The 26,546-nt window shown below is 44.3% G+C and overlaps 1 protein-coding gene across 1 annotated transcript in view; it reads left to right on the top strand.

Annotated features, from left to right (window-relative positions):
• Positions 1–26,546, top strand: part of HDDC2 (HD domain containing 2) — a 274,425-nt gene that overhangs the window by 218,084 nt on the left and 29,795 nt on the right. The window contains exon 5 of the mRNA XM_044082206.1: positions 2,359–2,497. Coding sequence (XP_043938141.1) covers positions 2,359–2,497 — 139 coding nt within the window. The remainder of the gene's footprint in view (positions 1–2,358; positions 2,498–26,546) is intronic.

A 26,546-nucleotide genomic window follows, 5' to 3' on the forward strand; every position in this document is an offset into this window, starting at 1 on the left:
ACTACAGATATTTACAGTGTAGCCATTTGGTCTTTACAGCGTACCTTAAACAAGTATTATTTTCTAGATCTGAGCTGCAGGAATTTGGGTTGGTTTGCAGTGTCTTTACTTCAGATTTCAACCAGTTGTAGACTTAGGCCTTGGGTGCTCCTCCACATCTTTCCACCCCAGAGGTTTAATGTTTGGGATTCAGCCCAGCTGTAGGACCCATCAAAGGGTGTCTGTAATTTTAGATATAGGTTCATAGGTACAGTTTGTTGATCTGTGAGGATCATAAGAAGCCTAGTCTTATATTTCCAAGGTAGTTCTTGGCATAAGCTGTAGTTTGATTACTTTTAGTTTCATGAAACTGAAGTAGACCCATAATGTTCTTGTGAAGACAACTGAAGTAAAGCAAGTGGTAGCTTTTATTAAGCAGTTTATGACCACTGTTGTACATTTGATGTTTTTAATAAAGTCACATTCATTTTGTTAGAGGTGTAGCTGGCTTTTCTTGCACTCGATGCCATCACCTAATGTTGCCCCCCTTTCCCCAGCTTTGAGTTGATGAGGGTAAAAAGGTCTCTCCTCCCCTTTTAAACTGCAGCAAACTGCTTGCTACAGTTTATACCACACACTAAGAGCTACAGCTCTTCAATTCTGACCTGAAATGCAGTACTGCCATTAAGAAATGAATGCCAGTGATATACTGAAGAGACAGACCAATGCATCCACTTCAGCTCTGACCTAAAGTGATGCACTAAAGACCAGTCAGAATTTAGCGATCATGCTCCCTCTACCATTTTGTACCAGGGGTGGCTGCCCCCTTTGCCCTACCCAAGCTACACCTCTGTATTTCATCGGGGTTCACAGTTGTGCTGATACTGGTTACGTGTCATTTCTTGGAGAGTTTATCATCACAAGCTAACTGTGAATGTGTCTAATTGCTTTACTCATCTTAACTCATTCCCTCCAGTACAACATTTTTGAGTGTGTACCTTTAACTCCTAGCGGGTGTGGCTTGAGCCTTTAAAAAATGAAGTTATCACCTTACAGTTCAAGTAGTATTCATATCTCTGGAACCACAAGTTTTACTAGAAAACTGTAAATGGCAAGCTATTCAGGATAAATTAATCTTTACATTGGTGGCATTCATCCAGTTTGATTCTTTAAACTAGATTTTATAAGCCAAAATAAAGGCAGTGAATGTTAATTGTGTAATGTTGTATAAACAGCTTATGATATCTAAGCAACTATTCAAGCAAGACACAAACTGCCAGTAGGATTTTCTTTATATATTTGTGAGCACTCATATGAGGCTATGCAGTTCTGTTTGTGTTATCTGAATGTTGATGTGTTTAGAGAAATATGAAAATTATTATAATACAAATAAACAGTATACAAATAATAATCAGTATTTCTTTAGCTGCATTAGACAGAAATCAAATATCAATACAATTGTTTACCATCATGCATGCTTTATCCGCGGTGGTGGTGCTGCGGTAGCCTCACAGTAAGACGCTGTCCGGTTCGATTCTCAGCTAGAGCGTCTTCTGCATGGAGACATGCGTGAATGGGTGTGCCTTCATTGAAGGTTGTGCGTCAGGGCTGGCAACTCTGCACGTAAATATCAACTGCCAATCATTAGCGGACTAGAGTTCTGCTGTGGTGACCCCTAACCGGGAAAAGCCGAAAGACACAGCAGCAACCATCATGTATGCTTTAGGATGAAATCTTCTGATACTGTGTATGTAGCATGGTTTTGAAAATACTATTGCAAATATGAGCAGGCAGTATTTGATGCCTAGAGGTGTCAGTAGGGGGTAACTGCAGAAAGGCCTGCTTAAAAGTTAGAGAACATTAAAGAAGTGTTATGTTGTATCTTTATATCTAAGAAGAAAAGAGGTTACTGAAGGCAGGTACAACAACAAACACCTGACAGCTGCCCTCATTATGCCACAGGGTTTTGGGTCAGTACACTGCACTTCATGTCAAGTCACACTTCCCTTTCTAAAAGTATCATGCAGTTATGTTTCTACAGCATTAAATTTTCATGCATAGTATGTTTATGCATTCTACAATTAAAATAGTTATAAGGTATGCAATTCTACAACTTTAAGTTTACTCTTGTACTATGGTAGTGCATAGCTAGTTGGTTTTGCCTTCAGAACTATTAATAGTTTGAGTATTATACTGGAATTTACATTTTTTTTTACTTTAGTGCATTCTGCATACATCCTGTGGTATTTCGACAGAAGAAGTACAATTTTTTTATTGAATTTATTTTCTTTCCGAACAGCCATTCATTTCAGGGCAGTAACTTAATAGATCACTGATCTCCGAGTCCGTGGTTTAATTGTACTGTTTTTTTTTTTCCAGGAATACGAGTACCAGTCAAGTGAAGAAGCAAAATTTGTAAAACAATTAGATCAGTTTGACATGATTCTCCAAGCATTTGAGTATGAAGAATTAGAAAAAAAACCTGGAAGACTTCAAGAGTTTTTTGATTCCACAAAAGGTATGTTAATGCACTCCTTTAGAAGGTAATTAATTGTATTTAGTTTATATTTCATCTAGTTAGTTTTCCAGCTGCCAGCAGACTGGATCACGGTTGTCTAGAGGTGTGAGTCAGAAAGAAAATTCAATGTGAGAAAATCTTTTCAGCTAAACAATAAAAATCATCTTTTTTGCATTTCTTGTTCAGCTATCATTTTCTCTCACTTAATGATCTCAGTCTTTGCATTGAATGCTGCAAATGTAATACCCATCGGATTTAGTTACAGAGCAACATATGCTCTGTATATATGGTCTATCTTTTAAGTCCTATGGGCATGAATGGGACAAGACAACCCTACACAACTAAAATACAGGCATGATTAACACCAAAGCTCAATTAGTGCTGTCGACCAGAAGAGTAGCTGGCTCATCCAGTGTCCTCTGCTGGAATCATGAACAAGCTCACCACCCCCTCATCTGTACAAGTGAATAGCAAAAAAATGACAGGCATGCCTTCTACTGGCACACCAACCAAGTGGTGAGATGCACAACATGCCCTTACTCTCTCCTGCCCCAGCCATTTTAGGTCCCATTTATGTGCCCTGCTCCCGACCCTTCTTTAACACTTTTTATTTTAAAAAAAATTGTTTATTTTAAAATTGTAGCAAACTGCTTATTGTTGCAACAGTTTACATCCTGCCTACAAAGAGCACTACAGCTCTAAAAAAAAAAAATGTTTTTCTTTTTAAGCTGTAGCAAGCAGTAACTGCACTTTTGAGCAAACACAGAGAGCTGCAGTGCTCAGGTTTGACAGCAAAAGCATTAGATAGAGATTGAATCGGCTGATCACTCCCCCAACACTTTGCACCTGAGGCAGTTGTCATTCTTGCCCCATCCTAGCTGTACAACTGCATTCTGCATTAAGTTTAAAATCTGTGATGTAGCTCAAATGTAGAATTTATTCAGGGTCTTTTTCTGGACTGTAGAGTTAATTCATTTTCATCTTTTTTAATGGAGTGTACTATATTTTCTCTTTACAGTTTATTAGCCAGCAGAACTGTGCATTTGGAGAAATGTCCATGTACTTTAAAACCAAAGCACATCATGCTGTGTACACAGGACATACTAAAGTAACAGAGTTAAGAATAGGGTTGTATCCTTGTAGTGCCACTGAGGTTTTGTGTATGGAAGACTGGTATTATTATAGGCACAGAGTAGGCCACTTTTTGTTTTATGTACCTCTGTCATTGATGACTTGCTTGAAATATTTTGTAATGTCTGTGGTTCATCTGGCAGTATTAAAAATAAACTTCTGCTTAGTTATAGGTAAAACATTTGATCCAAAATATTTTGGGTATTGATCATAAGCAACTGTGATTTTGTATAGTTAATATGCAGTATAGTTTACTTGTTAGTAGAATAGAAAATGTGATCAAGAAAGAAAGCTGAGGATGAATCCCTCACACTCATCCAATGCCGGGGTGAGGACAGAGAGAGAGGGAGGGAGAAAAGAAAGAAGGGTACTCCTGCTCTTATCCAGAGAGGGAACTCTTTCAGAGAAAGATTAAACCTTGGGGAATACTTTAAGCTGGGATGCTACTTGGACCACATAGTATGGAAGAGATGTTAAAGGGTAGTTATTAAATGCACCCCTGGACAAAGATTTCATGTTTTGTCCCCATTTCCATGAATTTTTTGAGAGACCAGAGAAGGGGAAAACTTTGTGGAGGCAGTCAAGCAATGCTTTCGTCCACAGATCCCCAGGTAGAAGAGAAGTTAGCCCACCAACACTGGTCTTTCTTCAAGAAACAAAATGTGAAGGGCAGTTTAAGCAGAAGATAGGCACGTTTTAGAAAGGAGTAGGAAGTGAGTTAAATCTCCTGCCTACAGCTCAGGATATTAGCAGACATTACTGACTGTGCATCCTCTTTTCATTGCCCCACCTCCTCCTTCCTTCCTTTACTTTTCTCTCATCCCATACTGGATGGGAGGCTTTCCTGCTTGGAGAAACTAGTTCCAGCTGAATTTGAACAATTGGGCAATGAATTTATACTAACAAGGTACAACCTAGAATTCAGAAATTCCTTTGTTTGTTAAGAATGTGTTCCATCCCCTCAGATAAATAGTCAGTACGCCCAATTTAGTTAAAGCTTTTGCTGTGTAGACTCCAAAAGAGGGTGCCAACAGAAGAGCAAAGGAAAAGGATTCTGTTTAATTTTTCCTGCTCCCAAAGAAGGGTGTCCCCAGAAGGCCCCTCCTTAATATATCCAGTCTGAGCAAATTCTTGAAAGTAACCAAATTTAGTATGTTACTTGTCATAGTTCTACAGATCTTATGTCCCTTAATGACACCAAATGCTCTGCACCCAGCATTTGATGAATGTCCATGTGCATATTCCTGTCATAGGAACTACATACTATACCAGTGATTCAACACAGGGCAGTAGCACTTTCACGTCACCTCCTTACCATTTGCTTTTTACAGTTCTCCACAGGTGTTCAAAAATGCCTGGCACTACTATTTGCTTACTTTGGGATCAAGGATTCACATCTCCCCAAATCTAGATGACTGCAAAACCCAGGAAATTACACTAGAGGAGAGGCAGATGACCCTGCAGTACTGCGTTCCTTACCCTGACTAAAACTACAAAAGTTGCAAAAGTTAAAATACAAAAGTTAATCAGCACGCACTCCTCTTCACAACAGTTATGTTAATGTTAGCCAGCCATAATGGTAATCGTATTGAACAAGTAATTTGATAATATCTACATTTAATTACTATCATTTTACAAGCATTAATATCTATGTAATAGTAGTAGCTAGACCCACAACTATCAGAGCTACCTTTGCTCATGCAGATGTTCATTTTTCTGCAAAACAGTTCTATAGATGTCATTTAATTATTAAGTATTTAATTAAGCGTAATTATCAACAGTATGCATATTTAATGAACAAATAAATGTAAATATATGCGGTACTAGTTACATACCAACTTTCAGTGCAATTTTTTCAGCATGATGTATGCTTTCATTTAATACTGTGGAGTACCATATAAACACTAGCTGGTTCATGGTGTTACTGTAATTATTAACATATATTTCACACAGAGTTAATTGGAGGAGGGGCATTGAGTAAAACTCTGATCTGTGATGTACAACATTAAGTAACCTGTTTTTGCTTATTTTTTTCTAGGTATTGTTTATTCTAGGTATTTATAGCACTTTTATTGTCTGCTGCATGCTTTTTAGTATATTTTATAGCTATAAACTAATCTGCACGGTTGTACTAAAATTGTCTACCTCACAGGGCCTGATAAATAAGATTTTTACTGTCACACTGTAAATCTTTTCTAGCTAGTTTCACTGTGTGTAAGGTATTAACTGGAAATTTTCTCCATTTGTTAAACATCTGTTTGTTCTGATTTCCTGACAAAGAGTGTATCATATAACTGATTTAGTTTCCCACCCTTCGTCCCTGTTGGTGTCTTGTTCTTATACGTGGTGGCTTTGCAACTGCCCGCCCCTACTGTAAATTTGATCTGGGACACTCCTCCCAGTTTAGTGTCATTAGTTCATTCTACCTAATACAGGGAGAACATTTGAGAAGGCCAACCCACTTAGTTTCTTAACCTTAAATTATCTTTTGCTCCTCCTCTCATCTGATAAGTATATTTTTTGGCACTTTTTAACTGTTCAGAGTTGAATAAAACAGTAATTGAATTCAGTTCAGAATACATTTTGAATAAATTACATTTCTTTAAACTGTATTTGCTTTAATACTGCTACACACTCGTTTGCTAGCTTGCACTGCACTTGAATTGATTTTACTGCTGTTTTAGCTGCTCTTCTGTGAAAAAAAATTCTAAGCTTGTTTCCTGTCTTTCCTGTAACTAGTCTAGTCTAGATACAGATTTCCTGTACCCAGGACTCTTTGTAAGCTTCTGAGACCCCCAAAACTTTCTGTGTTGTAGGGAAGCCTTCTAGCTTATCAGTGGGAGTGGTAAGCACTAGGTAGCCTATTTACCACAAGAGGAGTGGTTTCTGGCCCAGAAATTGGAGTTTATTGCCCGTGTGGGCAGTTTTTCCATCTTTTTCAACTTTCTGGTTTAAAAACCCGCATTTGCGCTTGTTTCCCACCTTTCCTGTAACTAGTCTAGTCCAGATACAGATTTGCTGTATCCAGGACTGTTTGTAATCTTCTGAATGGTACCAAAGTCTGCTCTTCAATTTTTCACTTAGATCTGCTAGTTCCCTCCTTTCCTGCACCTTTACTAGCTTATTAGTTTAGCACTTTATCAGACTTCTTGTAGCAATTATTGTAGCACACAAAAGTGCTACCAGCACTAAACATTCTACAAGGAAATCGCTCCAGTGCTAATTATTAATGCCCACCCCTCCAGGCATGTCTAAAGTTCAGTTCCCTGTGCTTTCTCTTATTAACCTGGTGAACGTGGGCATCTTGAGGAAATGTAGCAACTGCCTCATGTACACTGACATACCCTCTCCTCTTACCTCCCAGCATTCAGACTTGCGAGAGATGCACTTGTATATCCAAATTGGAAGCCATGCACTCTCCAGCCAAGACCGGAGTAGCTGGTCAAGAGGAGAAGGTCAACACTTGCACCACACCACATGGAACACATAGCCCTCCAGAACACACACCAGCACTGCCTTCACATAAAAACACAAACCACACACCCACCTTCGCGGAGGCTTTCAATAAAAATCTACCCAAACAGCAGAGACCTCCAAGGCAGAAACGCACTCTACCACCACAACACAACACTAATCACGAGACACAACTCTCCTAAACAGTGTGCCACTCAACCAAACCCCGTAATGCAAAACAGCATGCCCAACACACTAGTCATAGGTGACTTGATAGTGAGGCACACTGATGTCTGTCTCAGGTTGAATAACGAGAAAGCAACAGTCAGCTGCCAGGATCTGCCACATAACGCACGCACTCCGATCCCTCAGCAACAGGTACAAATATGACTCTCTCATTGTACATGTGGGTGTGAATGACTGAGACGCATCTCCCTGGCCTACATGAAAAGAGACATGGAGGAGCTCTCAGATTATGTAGCCCAGGCAGGTATGACCCTAGCCCTGAGCAGCATCCTACCATCACCAAGAATGATACCACAGTACAAGCAGAAAATGATTGATTTCAACAATTGGCTAAGTTTCTGGTGGCATTATAAAGGGATCCAGTATGTCTGCCTGGGATGACATGATTGACCGACCTCGATGCTTTGCCAGAGATATTCTGCATCTGTGACCCCTGGGCTTCCAAATACTGGCCAAGGCTCTTGCCATCCCTATAGTGCCTTTTTAGGCGATGTTCCAAAGACCAAATTACCACCGTAACAGCTACAAACGAATGCAGTCTGAGGGTCATGCTGCTCATCGCTGGAAGTCTAAATCTCAAAATGCACTCACTCGAAGCACTCCTTAAAATGGAGAACATCGACATTTGTGCCGTAACGGTGACCTGGTTCAAGGCAGCAGAAAGCACCCCTGCACTACCAGGCTAGTACTCATTCCACACCTTTCAACCCCAGAACTTGGACCGAACCTCCAAAGGTGGTGCTGTTTCCATATTCATAAAGGATGCACACACCTCCAGACTGGTAGCCCAACATAACACATCTGAGATACTTCAGGTGCAGCTAACATTGGGTAAGACAGCGGTTCATGTCGTAGCCTGCTGTAGGTCCCCAACCATGTCCCAAGCCTCACACTCCACGTTCCTAAGCACCCTGGAGAATATTAGGGTCCAGCCTAACACTGTTATACTGGGCGACTTCAACTACCCCTCCATTAACTGGGAAAACTACTCCTGTACCAGTACACTTACCCAATGTTTCCTGGAATTCATTAATTCCAGTGCCCTGGACCAGATGTTCATCGTGCATACAGATGCAGTCATAACAGATGGGTTCTCCTGCCGTCAGGCGGGTCCTCGGTCGGCCGAATTCCAAAGTCTAGGTCCGGCGTCGGTTGTCGTCGCTTCTTCCCTGACGTCAGTGCGACAGGGGTATAAAAGAACCAGCCGACGCCATTTTCCCCAGTCTTTCTTGCCGCACGGTGCCCGAAGCAGAAGCAGTTCGCAAGTGCCGGTCGGCCAGCTCATGAGGTTACGAATATTTTTCAACCGAAGACTTCTAGCAAGCTAAGTACCCCGTTGGGGAAACTTTTCTTGCCTCAGACCAATGTCAGACAAAGTTAATAATTGCATTTCATGTGGGAAGCAAATACCGCATAAGGATTTCCATTCTCTCTGTATACCTTGCTTAGGCCCAGACCACGACGTCTCGGCCTGTCGTTTTTGTGCTACATTCAACAGACGCACTATTAAGCGTCGGGCGGAGTTCGCCCAACACTATTTTGGCAAAAAGTTTAATTACAACATGTCGTCGGATACTCCGACTCCAATTTTGAGTAAACGACGTAAAGATAAGGACCGACATACGAGGTCCGCGACTTCTACCGACACCACGCTAAAGCTGACTACATGTGCTCCGGTTCTCAGCGAGGTGCCTACGCAGCCCCTGACTACCGATGACACTTCATTAGCGGTGTCTTCTGTGCCCGAGGTCGCAGGCTCTTCGGCCCACACCCCGACTACAGATACCGAAGTCACTCTTGGCGGGGAAACTCAGAGTTCAGACAGGCCTGCCACCTCTCAAGGTGTCTTCAGGCCTTCTTCTTTTTCCATTAAGGCTTACACTAAATCTAAAGCAGCCATGCATTCTAAAAGACAAGCTCCACAGGGCCCCTCTCAAGGCCCCATGCCTAAAAAGCAGATGCTCAAAATGGCTGAGGATTTGATTACTCTTATCAGGGGTTCTCAACCCCCCCCCCAGACAAAAGGCCCAGAGTGGAGGAAGAATACCTTTCCTCGGACCAGGCCTCCATTACTTCAGAGCATTCTGAGGACCAGGAACATTCTTACTCCCCTTTCGAAGATTCTGATGCAGAGGAGTCCATTCCCTCTGTCTCCCCCCCCCCCCTGAGGGTTACTCTTTTGGGGAAACCTTGCATACCTTGAGGGAACACTTCCACTGGGAAGGCCAAGAGTACTCAGACTCCAAGAAAAGGCTCAGGGATTTCCTCTTGCTCCCTCAGCACAGGCCTCTGGCTATACCTCCTGTCTTAGATATATTAGATGATGTGTATTCAGAGGCCAGCCTTAACCCAGATTCTTTACCTCCAGCTCCAGTCAAGCCTGACAGGTATTACCGGGTGCCTGATTCATACCAATTCCTATACAAAAGCCATGCGGCTGACCCAGAAACTATTTCACAGGGTCCCAAGGGAATTAAGGCCTCCACTGCCAAAAATCCATTACCTTCAGAGAAAGATTCCGGAGCTTTAGAAAGGTGGGGGGAAAAGGTATACACCTCGGCCACTTTAACCATGAGGGCATTAAACTGTCAGTTCCATATGTTAAAGTATCAACAGTTTTTGTTCTCTCAGTTGAAAAGCAAAATGTCACAACCTGAACAACCAGACTTGAAGGAGTTGCAGGATTTGTTGCATAGTGCAGAGCAAGTGGGTAAACATACCTTGCAATGTGGTTTTGATGCTTTAGAGGCCTCTTGTAGAGCTGCTGTTACAGGAGCAGTCATACGTAGACATGCTTGGCTCAAAGAGCAAACCTTACCAGATCATGTCAAAGCTAAATTACTAGATGCACCTCTTCAAATAGATGTATTGTTTGGTGTTAAAGCTGAGGAGGTATTAAAGAAAATGGAGGAAAAGGCAAAATCAATGCAAACAGTGAAAGATTTCCTATAGGTACAACCGCCTCGTTTCAGTAGAAATTGGCCTTCAAAAAATTGGTCCTTTCCAGCCACAGACAGACCTCCAAGAGGTAGATACAGGCGCCCGAGAGGTAGAGGGCAATCTCAAGGATCATTTAGAGGCAGACAATGGCAAACACCTACACCAAGAGGGGGTGAGGATAGTTCACAGCCATTCAGAAAGCAGACCCAATGACTTTTCCCTTTACATGCCAAGCAAGGCTCAAATGGCAGCACCTTTAGGCAGAAAACTGGCATTATTTTCGAAAAATTGGCATATTGTCACAAAAGACAAATGGATCCTGGACATTATAGACAGAGGCTACAGATTCCACTTTCACACCCTTCCAAAAATGAGAGGCATGCCAAACCTGCCACACAATCAAAGGGCAGAGGCACAAAAACAAATTTCAGATCTCATGGACATGAAAGCTATTCAAGAGGTACCTGCACAAGAACAGGGTCAAGGTTTTTATTCCAGACTATTCCTGGTACCAAGGAAGGGCAAAGATTGGAGACCTATTTTGGACCTATCCATCCTAAACACATATTTACTGCACCAAAGTTCAAGATGCTCACATTACAGCAGCTTCTTCCCATGCTGGGCAAGGAGTCTTGGCTGGTGACATTGGACCTCAAGGAGGCATACCTGCATGTCCCAATCAGACAAGATTGCAGAAGATACCTCAGATTTGTTGCAGGTTCATCCCATTATCAATTCTCTGCATTGCCCTTTGGCTTATCTACTGCGCCCAGAGTGTTCACGAAATGCCTGGCATCAGTAATTGCCTTCTGCAGACTTCAAGGGATACAAATATACCCATATCTGGACGACTGCCTGATCCAAGCGGACAGCAAACACACTCTTCTGAAACACCTGGCGTTTGTAATAATGTTGTTGAAATCTCTGGGATACACAGTCAACAAAAAGAAGTCAAGACTAATACCCTCTCAAACAATAATTTTCCTGGGTGCCAGCTTGGATACAAACGCCCAGATGGCCTAACTCACGCCAGAGAAACAAGGGCAATTAACTCAATACTTCAGAAAACTGGCAACCTTCACCAGGCTGACTGCAAGGAAAATCCTGCAGGCTCTAGGATTCATGGCATCTTGCATCCTGCTAATCCCATGTGCAAAGCTGCATATGAGGAAACTTCAGTGGTACCTAAAAAACTTATGGTCTCAACACAGCCACAGTTTGGAAACAATCATACCACTGATTCCATGTCTTCAAAAGGAATTTCTGTGGTGGGCACAAGCATGCCAAAGAAACATAGGTCTCCCATTCTGCAAGCCTCAAGCAAATCAAGTCATCACAACAGACGCCTCGGACTTCGCCTGGGGGGCGCACATGACAGATCAGTGCATTCAGGGCAAATGGTCACAAAAAGAAAAGCACCTACACATCAATCAAAAGGAAATGCTAGCAGTAATAAATGCTGTTATGGCTTTCAAAGACCTACTGCATCCAGGGCAGCTATTGATAAGAACAGGCAACACCACAGTGATGTGGTACATAAACAAACAGGGAGGAACTCATTCATATCCCCTGTGCAGACTAGCCATGTCCCTTTGGAACACTGCTCTGGAATTGCAAATCCAACTTCAAGCACAATTCCTGCCAGGGAAGGAAAACACACTGGCAGACAACCTGAGCAGAAATATAACAGATCCACACGAATGGAAGTTGCATCCCCAAGTTTTTACAATGATAATTCAAGCATGGGGAAGGCCAGACATAGATCTCTTTGCCACCCACAGAAATTACCAATTGACAAAATTCTGCTCAAGGACCTTTCATCCACAGGCCTGGAAAGTGGACGCACTCTCTTTCAGTTGGACAACAATGACGGTTTATGCCTTTTCACCTCTTCCACTGCTGGCCAAAGTTCTATTAAAAGCCAGAGCAGACAGACCAAAGATGATTCTCATTGCTCCAGACTGGCCAAGACAACACTGGTACCCACTCCTGAGGAGCCTGATGCATTCCCCACCATGGATCCTGCCTCTAATGCCTCTTCTACTGACACAGCACAACTTCAAAACTCTTCACAGTCAGCTGAAAACACTCAATCTAGCCGCATGGAGAATTCCTTAAATTCACAGCAGACCCTACTCTCCAAGGAGGTGCAGGATGTCATTTTGGAGACCAGAAGGCCTTCTACTAGAAAAGCCTACTCCGCAAAATGGAAATGGTTTTGTGTCTGGAATCAGAAAAAGGGTCAGAATCCTGGAATACTGAATTTACCTCAAATACTACAGTACCTAGCCGAGCTGCTAAGCAGTGGACTTTCATTCTCCTCCATCAAAATCCATGCCTCAGCCATTTCTGCAGAGTACAACACTGATCCTCCTTTATTCTCTCACCCTCTCTTAAGACAGTTCCTCAGAGGGGCTAAGAATATAAAACCCCCAAGGAAGCAACCAGTACCGGCTTGGGACCTCAATTTCATTCTAGAAAAACTAACCCTGCCTCCTTTTGAGCCAGCTGCTTCAACAGATCTGCAATATTTGTCATGGAAAACGTCCTTCCTTCTAGCTATCACCTCAGCACGCAGAGTTTCGGAACTACAAGCCCTCATGGCTGTGCAGCCTTTCATCACTTTCCATCAGGACAGAGTTTCCTTACGAACCAATCCTTCATTTATGCCAACGGTAGTATCCAGGGTAGCCTTGAATCAGGCTATCCACTTACCTACGTTTTACCCTAATCCACAAAACAAAGGGGAGAGACTACTACATTCCTTGGACATTCACAGACAGCTCCGTTATTATTTGGACAGAACAAAGCCTTTCAGAAAATCAGAGCAACTCTTTGTGTCCTATGCTACAGGTGCTCAAGGGAAGCCTATTTCCAAACAGACAATCTCAAAATGGATAGCCCACTGCATACGCTTTTGTTACTCTTTTCATGGTAAAACTGTACCTGCAGGCATCAGATCTCACTCCACAAGGGCCACAGCTACCTCTGCTGCTTTCCTCAGGGGGGTTCCTACCAAAGATATTTTGGAAGCAGCCACTTGGAGTTCTGTACATACTTTCTCCAAGCACTATCACCTACCATTATACTCCAAAACTAGAGCGGGCTTTGCCACTGCAGTCTTGCAGGGCATCCTGGCTCCACCTAGTTCCACTTAGTGCCTACCACCACCCCTTTATTAGCTTTGGGATTCTACCCATCTGTTATGACTGCAGCTGTATGCACGATGAACATAGTACAGTTTTGTACCTACCATAAATGTAGATGTTCGAGTGCTAATACAGCTGCAGTCCAGGTTTCCCTCCCTCCTTCCCCTATTGGGACAGGCCTTATGGCTAACCCCTCCTCATACAACCTCATTGGGGTATTCTTTTATGGTGTATTTGCTTGCAACTACTGTTTTTTGATTATATTGCATTTGCTTTACTACATAAATTTATGTTTTGCCTTCCTTCTGGGGGCACCTGACATCTGGGGCAAGAAAAACTGAAGAAAATGGCATCGGCTGGTTCTTTTATACCCCTGTTGCACTGACGTCAGGGAAGAAGCGACAACAACCGATGCTGGACCTAGACTTTGGAATTCGGCCGACCGAGGACCCGCCTGACGGCAGGAGAACCCATCTGTTATGACTGCAGCTGTATTAGCACTCTAACATCTACATTTATGGTAGGTACAAAACTGTACTTTCATTCTTACCCCCACTAGAGGTAGCAACATCCTTGACCTGGTCATTACTAACATGGGTGACTGTTGCTCTCCACCAATAGTCAATCCCTCCCTGGTCAGATCCGACCATAAACTAATCACCATGGAAATCCACATCTCACCCACATCCCCCCTGCAAAGGTAAGCACCTTGAACAACTTCTCTAAAGCTGACTTTGGGCTCTTAAAACCAGATATGCCTAACTTCACGGCACCCATGCCAGTGGAAAATAGCTGCATGGCTACCGAATCATACACCAGTGCCCTATACGAACATGTACATAAATGTATGGAACTAGCCATACCCAACAGAACCAAGACGCTCTCCTCCAAAACAAGGAAGCCAATCTGGTGGTCCCTTTCCATTAATAAACTCTACAACAGAAGGAAGAAACTGTTGCAGAAAAAGGTGAAGTCCTAAGACTGGAAAAACTCCCTTATTACCCTCAACAAAAAGTTGAGATCCCTTATCAGATCCTCCAAAGCCAGCTATGAAGGCAGAATTGCAGCAGACACTAAAAACAATCACAAAGCTTTCTGTATTTATATCTAGAACCTCCACGGCAATACCCAGATTTGCTCTGAGTTACTGCACAGTGGTACCTCCTATACTGAGCCAACAGATATTGCCAACATACTGGCCGACAGATTCAGTGCCAACTTTACCCCTCTCTCCCCCCTAAAGGACCAATCTCAATACTGGAAGAATGCCCGGCACCCAGCATTACTGCAGCACAGGTTAAAGCTACATATTCCAAGGTAAAGAATACAGTTTCCATAGGACCCAATAATATCTCTAGCTGTGTTCTACATGCACTACAAAGCGAACTGGCACCACATCTGTGTGTCCTGTTCAGTCACAGCCTCAGCTCAGGCGTTATCCCTACCGAATGGTGCACTGATACAGTCATCCCTCTCCATAAAGGGGGGAGCGACTACAGACCCTGGGAGTTATCACCCCATTAGCCTGACAAGTCTGATGTGTAAAGCTGTGGAGCACATCATCATGGCTTTGTGAAAGGGAAATCATGAGTGCTGAACCTGGTTAACTTCTTTGAGTCAGTCTCCAGGGCTATGGATGAAGGTAAGGCATTGCATGCAGCCTACCTCAATCTGGCCAAGCCATTTGATACCATTCTTCACTCTGGAATTATTGATAAACTCACCAAACTAGGCATCAACACCTATATCACTAGGTGGGTTGCAAATTGGCTCACAGACAGAACACACAGTGTGAAAGAAGCGGACTCCAAGTCAGACTGCCGACCCAGTCATGAGTGGAGTCCCACAGGGGATCAGTCCTAGGTCCTTTCCTGTTCAGCATCTACTTCTTAGAAGTCCAGGCCAACACAAAGGGACTCTGGCTGACCAAGTTCACAGATGACTGCAAGCTGGGAGCCATTATTAACTCCCCAAGTGATGCAGACATCCTACAGAAAGATATCATTGAGACCAGTGACTGGTGTTGAAAACAAGAACTTAAGCTTCATGCCAGAAAATGCGTCGTCATCCCCTTTGGGAAAAACTCAGTTCCCACTAATTACCACATCGATGGGATCCCACTGAACACTGAAGGGGTTATAAGAGATCTGGGGATGCAGGTTGACAGCAACCTCTCCTTCGACCACCACATTGCCACTGTGTTCAGAAAGTCCTTCTGTGTGGCACATCTCATTACCAAGGGTTTTCCTTCCAGGAAGAGAGAGGTCATGGTCTCTCTCTACTCTTCCCTCATTAGATCAGTCATTGAGTAGAATGCCTCATTTGGCATGTACCTCACTAAACACCTGCAACAGCTGTAGAGGCTACAGAAATACCTCATGAAGAGGATCCTAGGCATTAAACACATGTCTTACACGGACAGACTCAAAAGACTCCAGCTATTCTCTATCTCGTATCGCCTACTTAGAGGCACTCTCTGCTTGACTTACAAAGACATGTCTGACCCAGCTCTGTTAGAAATGCCATCTAAAGAAATCCCAATCCCTCTGCACCACGTGCACCAGAGACCTCAACCTCATTACCACAATCAACACAACATGCTGGAGGGACATGTTCCTCACCTAGAGACTGCCCATGCTCTGGAATAGACTTCCCATACATGTCAAGCAGAGCACCTCGCTGTCCCTCTTCAAGAGAAGTCTTGATGAGTGGATGGGTAATAGAAAGTTCACCCCAGGGATCACTCCAGTGGCTATACTCGACAGAGGCACTGGGAACTAAGGTCGGGTGGCACAATGCCAGGGTAATCCTATGGGCTGGGCTTGTAAAGGCTCTAGGGCCATTAGCCTAGCACACACTTATGAACCTATGATATAAAATTATGTAAGAGGGGAAGGGAGATATTAATAGTACATAGGAGGAATAGTTCTAATCTCATATTACAGAGATAGGATGAGTTCTGTTTAGGCTGCCTGTTCCAAATTGGTGTATCTAGAAGGTTTATAACTTGACTATACAGGGACTGTATGAGTGGAGTGAAGTCGAGCAGTAGATGGGGGAAGTTAGAAAAAGAGAAATATGAGAAGTGTTTTTTTCACAGGGGAGGTGAAAGGGATGTATTGGTTCAGGGGAGGTGAAAGGGATGTATTGGTTCAAACGAGGGAAAGTTTTTAGGGGGTGTAATGATTTAAGGAGAGGAGGGCAAAGTTTTAGTTAGGAGAAATATGAAATTTGCGCTGTTTTCAGCTGCTTCCACTTCCAAGGCTGCTGCCACTGGAACTGTTATGAGGAGGTTTGCTTGACTTCTTGTTCAAAACATCCATGAGGATGTTAAAACTGACATTTTGAATGAGTTTTTAAACAGAGAAGTAACATTTGGACTGTCTGTTGCAGAGATCCTGAATAAGTGAGTTGAGAGGTAAGATGATTCAAGGAATTTTATACATTTTTCAACCTTCCTTCTCCAAGTTTGTCAAGGGTTTTAATGTTACCTTTTCAGCCTTTTACAAAAAGCAAACTAAGCAGACACATCAAGCTGCTGGTAAGAAGAATTTTTAAAAGCAGTGGTAGGGAGGCTCTAAGAAGAAGGAAGGAAGGAGTATGATTATATATATCCTCACACTTTCTATAGGTCTTATGTTTTGCTTTATTTGAGATTTATAGATTTAATATTTTTGTGTGATGGTTCCCATAAGGATGCTTTAAAATTTGTTGAAAACCTGCAGGTTAATAAGATGGGCCTTGAGTTTGATGGTATACAGCTGGGAACTGAGGTAAACTTCCTGGATATTAAACTCTGTAAGTTAGAGACTGGGTTACATAGGAAGTTTGAACTGAGGAATCAGTTCTTATATGGCAATAGCTGTCATCCCCTCCATCTTATGACAGTATTGCCTTATAATGAGTTCCTTAGAATTCATAAACTCGGTAGTAGTGGTGGTGAAGTTTTTTACCAGGAAATTTTAGAAACTGTAAAGATGTTTATTGATAGGGGATATGATGTAGGCATAGTGTCAGAAGCCAAAAATAAAGTGATGTTACTTAGATGGCCTAAGAATGTGAATTACTTAGACAGATGGAAGAATAATAATACTAGTCATCAGATGTCCTTTATAAAAGAAAATGTTGTAAATGGAAATGTTATTAATCTGAGGCATGAAATTCCTGAAAATGTTTATTTTGTCACAACTTATAACATTATTAGTTGTGGATATTGTTAAACAATTTTGGCCCATGATGTTTAGGGACAGAGATCTAAGTCTGCTTTTGCCTAAACAGGTTATAGCATCTTATAAAAGGGCTAGGAATTGAAAGCATATGGTAGTACATAACTATTTTGAGTTACCCAATGTTAATTTAAATAGAGAAGTGAATTTTGTTGTTGGTACGGTTTCTTGCAAAAAATGTTCTATGTGTACACATATTGTTAGCTCCATCAAAATTAATGGATGTCCTTTTACTGTTAAAAGAAATTTTGATTGTAACACTGTAGGTGTTATTTACGCTCTAAAATGTGGATGCAATAAGTTTTATATTGGAGAAACTAGTAGAAGTTTCAAAATACGGTTTCAAGAACATGTGAGGGACATTAGAAATGTGAAAGTGGAGAGCCCTTTGGGCAATCACATTTCTGAATTTCACAATTTTAACCCTGAAGAAATCTTGGAAAAGGTGGAAATATTGATGGGTGAAAATGTAAGTTTAAAGGATAAACTTCAGAGGAAAGAAACTATGTATATTCTTAAGTTTAATACCTTGGAACCCATAGGGTTAAACAAAGAATGCAACTGGAAATATGTAATTTAATTATTTAATCGATTAATTAACTTATTAGCAGTGGGATGGATTATTATGTTTTTTTGTATTTAAACCTGTGTTTTAGTAATGTTTTTTACTCTGTGAAGGCCTGGGAGTTGAAGCGCTAAGTGCAATAAATGTATTTTCTACTAGCGTTCTCTGTGATTGTGGCTGTTGTCGCTAGTGGTATTTTTTGTCTTTTTTTATTTTGGTGGTATTTGTGTAAGTAACATTTGGACTGTCTGCTGCAGAGGTCCTGAATAAGTGAGTTGAGAGGTAAGATGATTCAAGGAATTTTATACATTTTTCAACCTTCCTTCTCCAAGTTTGTCAAGGGTTTTAATGTTACCATGTTAAGTTGTCAATCTCGCCTTCATTCTTGCTTGATGGGTTCGGAGCCGATCCTCGGCGCCGACTCGGCACTTGCTAAGCTCGAGAGTCACTTTTACCAGCTCGAGGCAGCCCCATATCCCATGATGCAAGGCGGTAAGTACCCAGATCTCGTTTGCCGCTTCGCTGATGAGGTCCTCCTTTTACCAGCTCCTGGTAAGTAATTTACACACTACTTCTTTGCCCCTTTTTTCAGTTTAAAGTCATTTTTAAAGTTAAAATTTAATAGTTTTAGACTAGTTTTAGTCCTTTCCTGACTAAATTTCCCTCTCTACTAAAACTTTTTAGTCAGGCCTTCTCCCATCCCATCCACCCCCTTGTTAGGGTGTGTGTGTGTGAGAGACAATACTTTTTCCCTTTTGGGATTGTAAAATTTTCTTGGACAAGTGTTGTGTGTGTGTGTTTTACACTAAGGAAAGGGTCTCAGGCTTTAAGAAGTGTGACTCGTGCTGTCAGAAAATGTCTCTGACAGACGGTCACACTTCTTGCCTTTACTGCCTGGGACCTCTCCACCTGCAGGACTCCTGTGCGATTTGTCATTCTTTTAGCCAGAGAGTCCTGCAGGAAAGGAGAAATAAGCTTATTTTGAGGGGCCTTCTTAAGCCGGAGGGCTCTCCGGCTAAGTCGGCTCCATCTAAGACTTCTAAGTCTTCCAAGGCCCAGGCTTCTGTGTCCAAGCCTGCGGCCTCGGCTCCGACTCTTTCAGAGTCGAGATCGGCTCGGCTGGAGCCGATTCTGGTTGCACAAACCTTCGGCACCGATGGCTATCGGTGCGATTCTGGTTCGACCACCGGTGTCGGCTCCGATCGGTTCCGATCACCATGTGGCTCAGGCTTTGGTGTTGGCGCCGATCGGCACCGACACCCTACGTTATGGCTGTATCGGCTCCGGCCGGAGCCGATGCATCGAAACCTTCTGTCGGTGCCGAAGTTGTCGGCTCCGACAGCTTCAGTTTCGGCTCCGATGGTTCGCCGAGGAAGAGGTCTAGGTCCCTTCCTTGGAGCCGATACTCTCGGCTCCGGCTTCTCCTCTCTCTCGGGCGGAGCCATCGGAGCCGATCATCCAGGTCATCCAGGCTTTCTGACCATGATTTAGAGAGAGTGGTCAGTAGATTATTAAAATCACAGGCACTGGCCCAAATGCTACATAGTCCGTCTCAACAGACTACTATTAGTCCACACCCCATTGCAGTTCCTCCTTCGACTCTACCACAGAGTTTGGAGTTGGAGTCTTTGGGAATGGTTTCTGCTACGGCTGAGGGACAGATACCCCCCTTCTGCTCCTTCAGCCTCTACTCTTATCTCCTCTTCGATCCCTTCCTTAGAGGGATTCGGTGGTCGGGCTTCCCTGGTCTCCTCCGAGGGGGTGAGTGGCATCGGACCCTTGTCCGACCCCACTCTTCCCCTTGGAGCCTCGGCCTTGGTGAGCTCGGCTCCGACATCTGCCTCGGAGCCTTCCCTTTCGGTGGGTCCTGGGGTTCCTGGTTCTTCGGAACGGGTTCTCTCGGACCTCCCTGGGAGGGAGCCGAGGTGATGAAGAGTGTGCTGGCCACTGGACTCAGCCAGCAGTCTGTTCCCTTAGCTCCTCCCTCTATGGTGCCTGTTGACATCTCTGCCACTTCTCTTGCTCCCGGACCCAGAGATCCTCCGCCTCAGGTTTTCCCACTGGGAAGAACCCCCTCTTCCGAGGATTCTCCTGATCTGTCAGGAGATCCTCCGCGAAAGAGGACCTGTAAGAGGAAACATGTAGACTCCCCCGAGTCTATCACTTCAGATACTGACTTAGATGAGTCAGAGGGATCCCCAAGATCCCCCTCTGAGGATGTCTCCTTTTCAGACATCCTAGAACTCCTTAGACAGAGGGGAAACTGGCCCACCAATAATCCCTCTGAGGATGAGTCAGTATACCTGGAGGCGTTTGGATCTCGGCCCTCCACCTCCTGGGTGTCTCCGACTTTCGACACGCTTATGCAGGTTATTGCTCGAAAGGCGTGGGCTGCTCCTGACTCTGTAGAGCCAGTCCCTAGGAGGCCTTCTAAATTTATTACTGCTCCGTCAGACAAGCAGTTCCTCACAAAAGGTGTCCCTGCTGATGCCATGGTGGTGGTGGCTGCCACTAAGAAGGAACTTGCAGATCCTTCCGTACCTGTCCATCCTCCTAATAAGGACTCTAGGACCATGGATAGATATGGTAAGCGGATGTTCTCTTCAGCGACCTTTGCTATCGTTAAGCTGAACTACCTATGTCACTTCACCAGACTCCAGAGGGATATCCTTAAGGAGCTAGGTGAAGTAGTACAGGATCCTACAGCTGCAGGGGCTCAAGAAAAATTGCTTGCAGCTAGGAACCCTTAATTCTATTGCTAACTCCTCCATGCGACTGATATCATATGCTGCTGATGGAGCGAGTAGGGCCGCAGGTACAGGTGTGGCTCTTAGACGCCAAGCCTGGATGCGGCTCTGTAATTTTGCAGATCCCTTTAAGGCGTCCTTCACAAACTCTCCCTTTGATGGGTCAGCTTTGTTTGGCCCTCAAGTGAAGGAAATGTTGACCAGGTGTGAGCAGGACGGCAAGACTCTTTCTGCCGTAGGGGTCCGTTTTTCCACCCCTTCTAGACCTTACCCCAAAGGACAGAAGGGTGGCAAAATGTGGTTCCGCAAATCCCAAGGAATCACGCCGGATTCACGTGGTCAGTTTACACCTAGAGGCAGAGGGGGTAACAATAACAGACGCCGCTCTAGAGGCAGAGGGGGTCCACAAAACCAGGGAAGCAGAGAGCCTCTCTCTGACAAGCCCTTTCAGCATCCCTGAGGTGTTGCCCGGCTGTCCATCCTTGGAGGCAGTCGGGGGAAGACTATCGCTGTACCCAGAAGCCTGGCGTTCCCTCACTCAAGACAGATGGGTACAGTCGATCATATCCAGAGGGTTACAGAATTCCTTTCGAGGAAAGTCCTTTCTATCACTCAAATTCCCTTCCAGATGTACCACCCGGTCTAAGGGAAATTGCAGAGTTAGAAGTCTTAAAACTACTGCAAAAAAGAGCCATTCAGCCAGTTACAACAGATCATTCAGAGCACGGAATCTACTCAAGGTTCTTTTTGGTCCCCAAAAGCACGGGAGACTGGAGACCAATATTGGATCTCAGCAGACTCAACAAGTCTGTGAGGAAGACAAGATTCCGAATGGTCACTCTTCAGTCAATTCTGCCTTTCTTACAGAAGGACAACTGGATGTGCTCAATAGATCTTCAGGATGCGTACTATCACATAAAAATTCACAGACGCTCCAGGAGATTCCTCCGCTTTCGGCTGGGGTCCAGTCATTTCCAGTTCAGAGCCCTGCCCTTTGGTCTCACTACAGCCCCCAGAGTGTTCACGGCTCACCTGAGACGTCAAGGATTCCAGGTGTTTCCGTATCTCGACGACTGGCTCCTGTCAGCCACCACCAGGCATCAGCTTGTTCAAGCCAGGGATTACACAATAAATCTTTGTTCTCAATTGGGCATCTCGATCAACTCCGAAAATCATCCTTATTGCCCTGCCAGTCTATTACTTTCATAGGCGCAAACTTAAACACTGTTCGGATGTCAGCTACCCTTACAGATCAAAGAATCTCAGACATTCAAAGTCATGTCAGGATCATTCTAGCCAACAAGAAAGTACAGGCCAGAATGGTTCTAAAGGTGTTAGGCCTCATGGCTGCGGCCATTACCTTTCTTCCCCTGGCTCGCTTCTATATGCGCCTTCTTCAATGGATGTTGTTCACTCAGTGGTCTTACCAACAACTTCCAATGCATCACCAAATACTGGTGACACAGATTTGCAAGAATCATCTTGCTTGGTGGATCGCTTCTCCCCAGATTCACCAAGGCAGACTCTTTGTATCCCCATCTCCGGTAGCCACTGTCACTACGGATGCCTCCCTGATCGGGTGGGGGGGTCATTATCAGGGCAGGATGGTTCATGGGACGTGGCAACCTTTCGAATACCACCTGCACATAAATGTCCTAGAGATGAGAGCAGTGCTTTTAACGTTGCAAGCCCTCAACGACTTTCTTCCCGTAGGGACAATTGCAGTCCACACAGACAACATGTCTGTAGTTTGGTATATCAACAAACAGGGCGGAACCAAGTCCTACCCCTTGTGTCGAGAAGTGCTCAGACTTTGGCAATGGGCGATCTCCTCTCATCGGTTTCTGGTAGCAACGCACATCCCTGGGAAAACCAACATTTTAGCGGACAGATTGAGCAGAGCTATTCTCATGCCTCACGAGTGGTCTCTCAAGCAATCTATAGTGGAAGAGATTTTTCTGGAATGGGGTCGCCCATGTTGCGATCTTTTTGCTACTCCCCAAAACAGCAAATGCCCAGACTTCTTCTCTCTCTTCCCACTGCCAGGCCATCCCCCCAGAGACGCTCTGACCCAGGATTGGCCCCAGGGACTTCTTTATGCCTTTCCTCCTTTTCCTCTGATCCCTCAAGTTATCTAGAAAGCAACCGTTTTGAGAGCCAAATTGATTCTCATTGCTCCTTATTGGCCTCGACAAATTTGGTTTCCGTTCCTCCGTCGTCACCTTTTGGTGCAGCCGTGGCATCTGGACCCAGTGCCAGATCTTCTGATTCACCAATCCGGTCAGCTGCACCGGTCTATCCCCTCTCTCAACCTCACAGCATGGTTGCTCCACTTCCTTCCTTAGCCAGGCTTCCTATGATCTCTAACCCTGTTAGAGACATCCTAGTAGCTTCATTAAAATCCTCTACCAGGAGGATTTATACAAGCAAATGGAAACGTTTCTCTTATTGGGCTAAAGCCAAGAATATTGATCCCTTCACTGCTCCAGTTCAAGCAGTTTTGGATTTCTTAGCGGAGATTTTTCACGCGGGCTCCTCTTCTTCCACAGTTAGAGTTCAGTTGGCTGCTATCTCGAACTTTCATGTCGGGTTCGCAGATCACAACATCATGTCCCACAGGCTTTGTAGAGCCTTCTTGAAAGGAATTTTCCTCCTGAAGCCTCCAGTCAGGAGTCCTCCTCCTCAATGGGACCTAAATTTAGTGCTGACATCCTTGATTCTTCCCCCCTTCGAGCCAGCTGTTTCTTGTTCCCTGAAATTTCTTATCGGCTAGGAGGGTGTCTGAACTTCATGCTCTATCTGTTCGCCCCCCCTATTTGGTCTTCCACAAAGACAGAGTATCATTGAGAACTAATCCGACCTTTTTGCCTAAGGTCGCCTCAAAGACTAATTTGAATCAAGCCATTGATCTCTCTGTATTTTTTCCAAACTGTTCAAACAGCTCGGAGCAAAAACTACATTATCTTGATGTCCACCGCCAACTCAGATATTATTTGGACAGAACAAAACAATTCAGGAAATCCGATCAACTCTTTGTTTCCTATGCTGATAACAAGAAAGGCCTTCCTGTCTCAAAAGTGACCTTATCTAGATGGCTTTCTTCTGTCATCTCTGAAATTTATCGGCTCAGGGGAAAACAGCTGTGCTCAAAACCTAAAGCACATTCAACCAGAAGCTTAGCTACTTCTACAGCCTTTCAAGCTAGACTTCCTTTAGACACTATTTGTGCAGCGGCCACTTGGGCCACTCCTCATACATTTGTTTCCCATTACAAATTGGATTTGGCCTCCAGGGACAGAGCCAGTTTTGGCTCTACCGTCCTCAAGAGTCTGTTCCATTGAGCCACCCAGGATAGAGGTGCTAGGGGCCTTGGTCCCATCAAGCAAGAATGAAGGCGAGATTGACAACTTAACATTGAGAAGTTATGTACCTACCATAACGTTCCATGTTAGTTGTCTTCTCGCCTTCTTTCTTCGACCCTCCCTCCTTCCCCAAGCCTGGACAGACCTTTCTCTACAAAGAATTATAGTTCTGAAGACCATACAGAGCTGGTCCTTCTACCATCATGCAGGTTTTTCTCTCCTTCTTTCTTCCTTTGGGAAGTTTTTATGCTAGGTGCTATTGCCCTTTTGTCATCAAACGAGATCTGGGTACTTACCGCCTTGCATCATGGGATATGGGGCTGCCTCGAGCTGGTAAAAGTGACTCTCGAGCTTAGCAAGTGCCGAGTCGGAGCCGAGGATCGGCTCCGAACCCATCAAGCAAGAAAGAAGGCGAGAGAAGACAACTAACATGGAACGTTATGGTAGGTACATAACTTCTCATTTTCAACCTTTTACAAAAAGCAAACTAAGCAGACACATCAAGCTGCTGGTAAGAAGAATTTTTAAAAGCAGTGGTAGGGAGGCTCTAAGAAGAAGGAAGGACCCCCCCTTCCCCTAGAATAAAGGACAGTCTAACAAGTGTGAATGAGTATCTACAAGACTCCCCTCCCACTTTACTCTGGCAAACCTTCAGTTCTTCCAGAAAACCTGAACCTCCTTCTTTGTCTCTCTCTCTCTCTCTGTGGCAACAGCTAGTGTCAGATATGTGGATTCTGAAAGTAATTAATCACAGTTATGGATAGCAGTGTGACTCTTTCCCTACTTTCCAAGGGATTCCCCTCATCCACCAGAAAAAACTCTTTTCCCTCCTGTCTGTCAGCACCTGCTGACTCAGGGGTTAATACAAGTGGTATCCCCTTCTCAGCTTGGAGAATGATTTTATTTCAGAATGCATTTAGTTTCTAAAGATGATTCATGGAGACCAGATGTTCATCGTGCATACAGCTGCAGTCATAACAGATGGGTTCTCCTGCCGTCAGGCGGGTCCTCGGTCGGCCGAATTCCAAAGTCTAGGTCCGGCGTCGGTTCTTCCCTGACGTCAGTGTGACAGGGGTATAAAAGAACCAGCCAATGCCATTTTCTTCAGTCTTTCTTGCCGCGCGGTGCCCGAAGCAGAAGCAGTTCGCAAGTGCCGGTCGGCCAGCTCCTGAAATTACGAAAATTTTGAAACCGAAGTCTTCTTGAAAGCTAAGTACCCCATTGGGGAAACTTTTCTTGCCTCAGACCGATGTCAGACAAAGTTAATAATTGTATTTCATGTGGGAAACAAATACCGCATAAGGATTTCCATTCCCTCTGTATACCTTGTTTAGGCCCAGACCACGACGTCTCGGTCTATCGCTTTTGTGCTACATTCAATAAACGCACCATTAAGCGTCGGGCGGAGTTCGCCCAGCATTATTTTGGAAAAACATTTAACTATATTATGTTGTCGGATACTCCGACTCCAGTTTTGTCTAAAAAATGCAAAGATAAGGACCGACACACGAGGTCCGCGGCCTCTACCGACACCACGCCAAAGCCGACTACACGTGGTCCGGTTCTCAGCGAGGCACCTACGCAGCCCCTGACTATCGACAACACTTCATTGGCGGTGTCTCCTGTGCCCGAGGTCGCAGGCTCCTCGGCCCACACCCCGACTACAGATACCGAAGCCACTCTTGGCATTGAACCTCAAAATGTGGACAGGTCTACCTCCACTCAAGGTGTCTTCAGACCTTCCTCTTCTTTCTCCATCAAGGCTTTCACTAAGTCTAAAGCAGCCATGCACTCTAAGAGACAAGCTACACAGGGCCCATCTCCAGGCTCCATGCCTAAAAAGCAGATGCTTAAAATGGCTGAGGATTTAATTACGCTTATCAGGGGTTCTCAACCCCCACCGGACAAAAGGCCCAGAGTGGAGGAAGAACCCCTCTCCTCTGATCAGGGCTCCATTATTTCTGAGAACTCTGATGATCAGGAACATTCTTACTCCCCTTTTGAAGACTCTGATGCGGAGGAGTCCATTCCTTCTGTATCCCCCCCAGAGGATTACTCATTTGGGGAAACTTTGCATACTTTAAGGGAACACTTCCACTGGGAAGGCCAAGATTATTCAGATTCCAAGAAAAGGCTTAGGGAATTTCTCTTACTACCTCAGCGCAGGCCTCTGGCTATACCTCCTGTCTTGGACATCCTAGATGATGTTTACTCGGAGGCCTGCCTTAAC

The sequence above is a fragment of the Protopterus annectens genome, chromosome 1.part1 (genome assembly GCF_019279795.1).
Source record: "Protopterus annectens isolate FY-2018-M chromosome 1.part1, PAN1.0, whole genome shotgun sequence".
Taxonomy (NCBI): Eukaryota; Metazoa; Chordata; order Ceratodontiformes; family Protopteridae; genus Protopterus; species Protopterus annectens.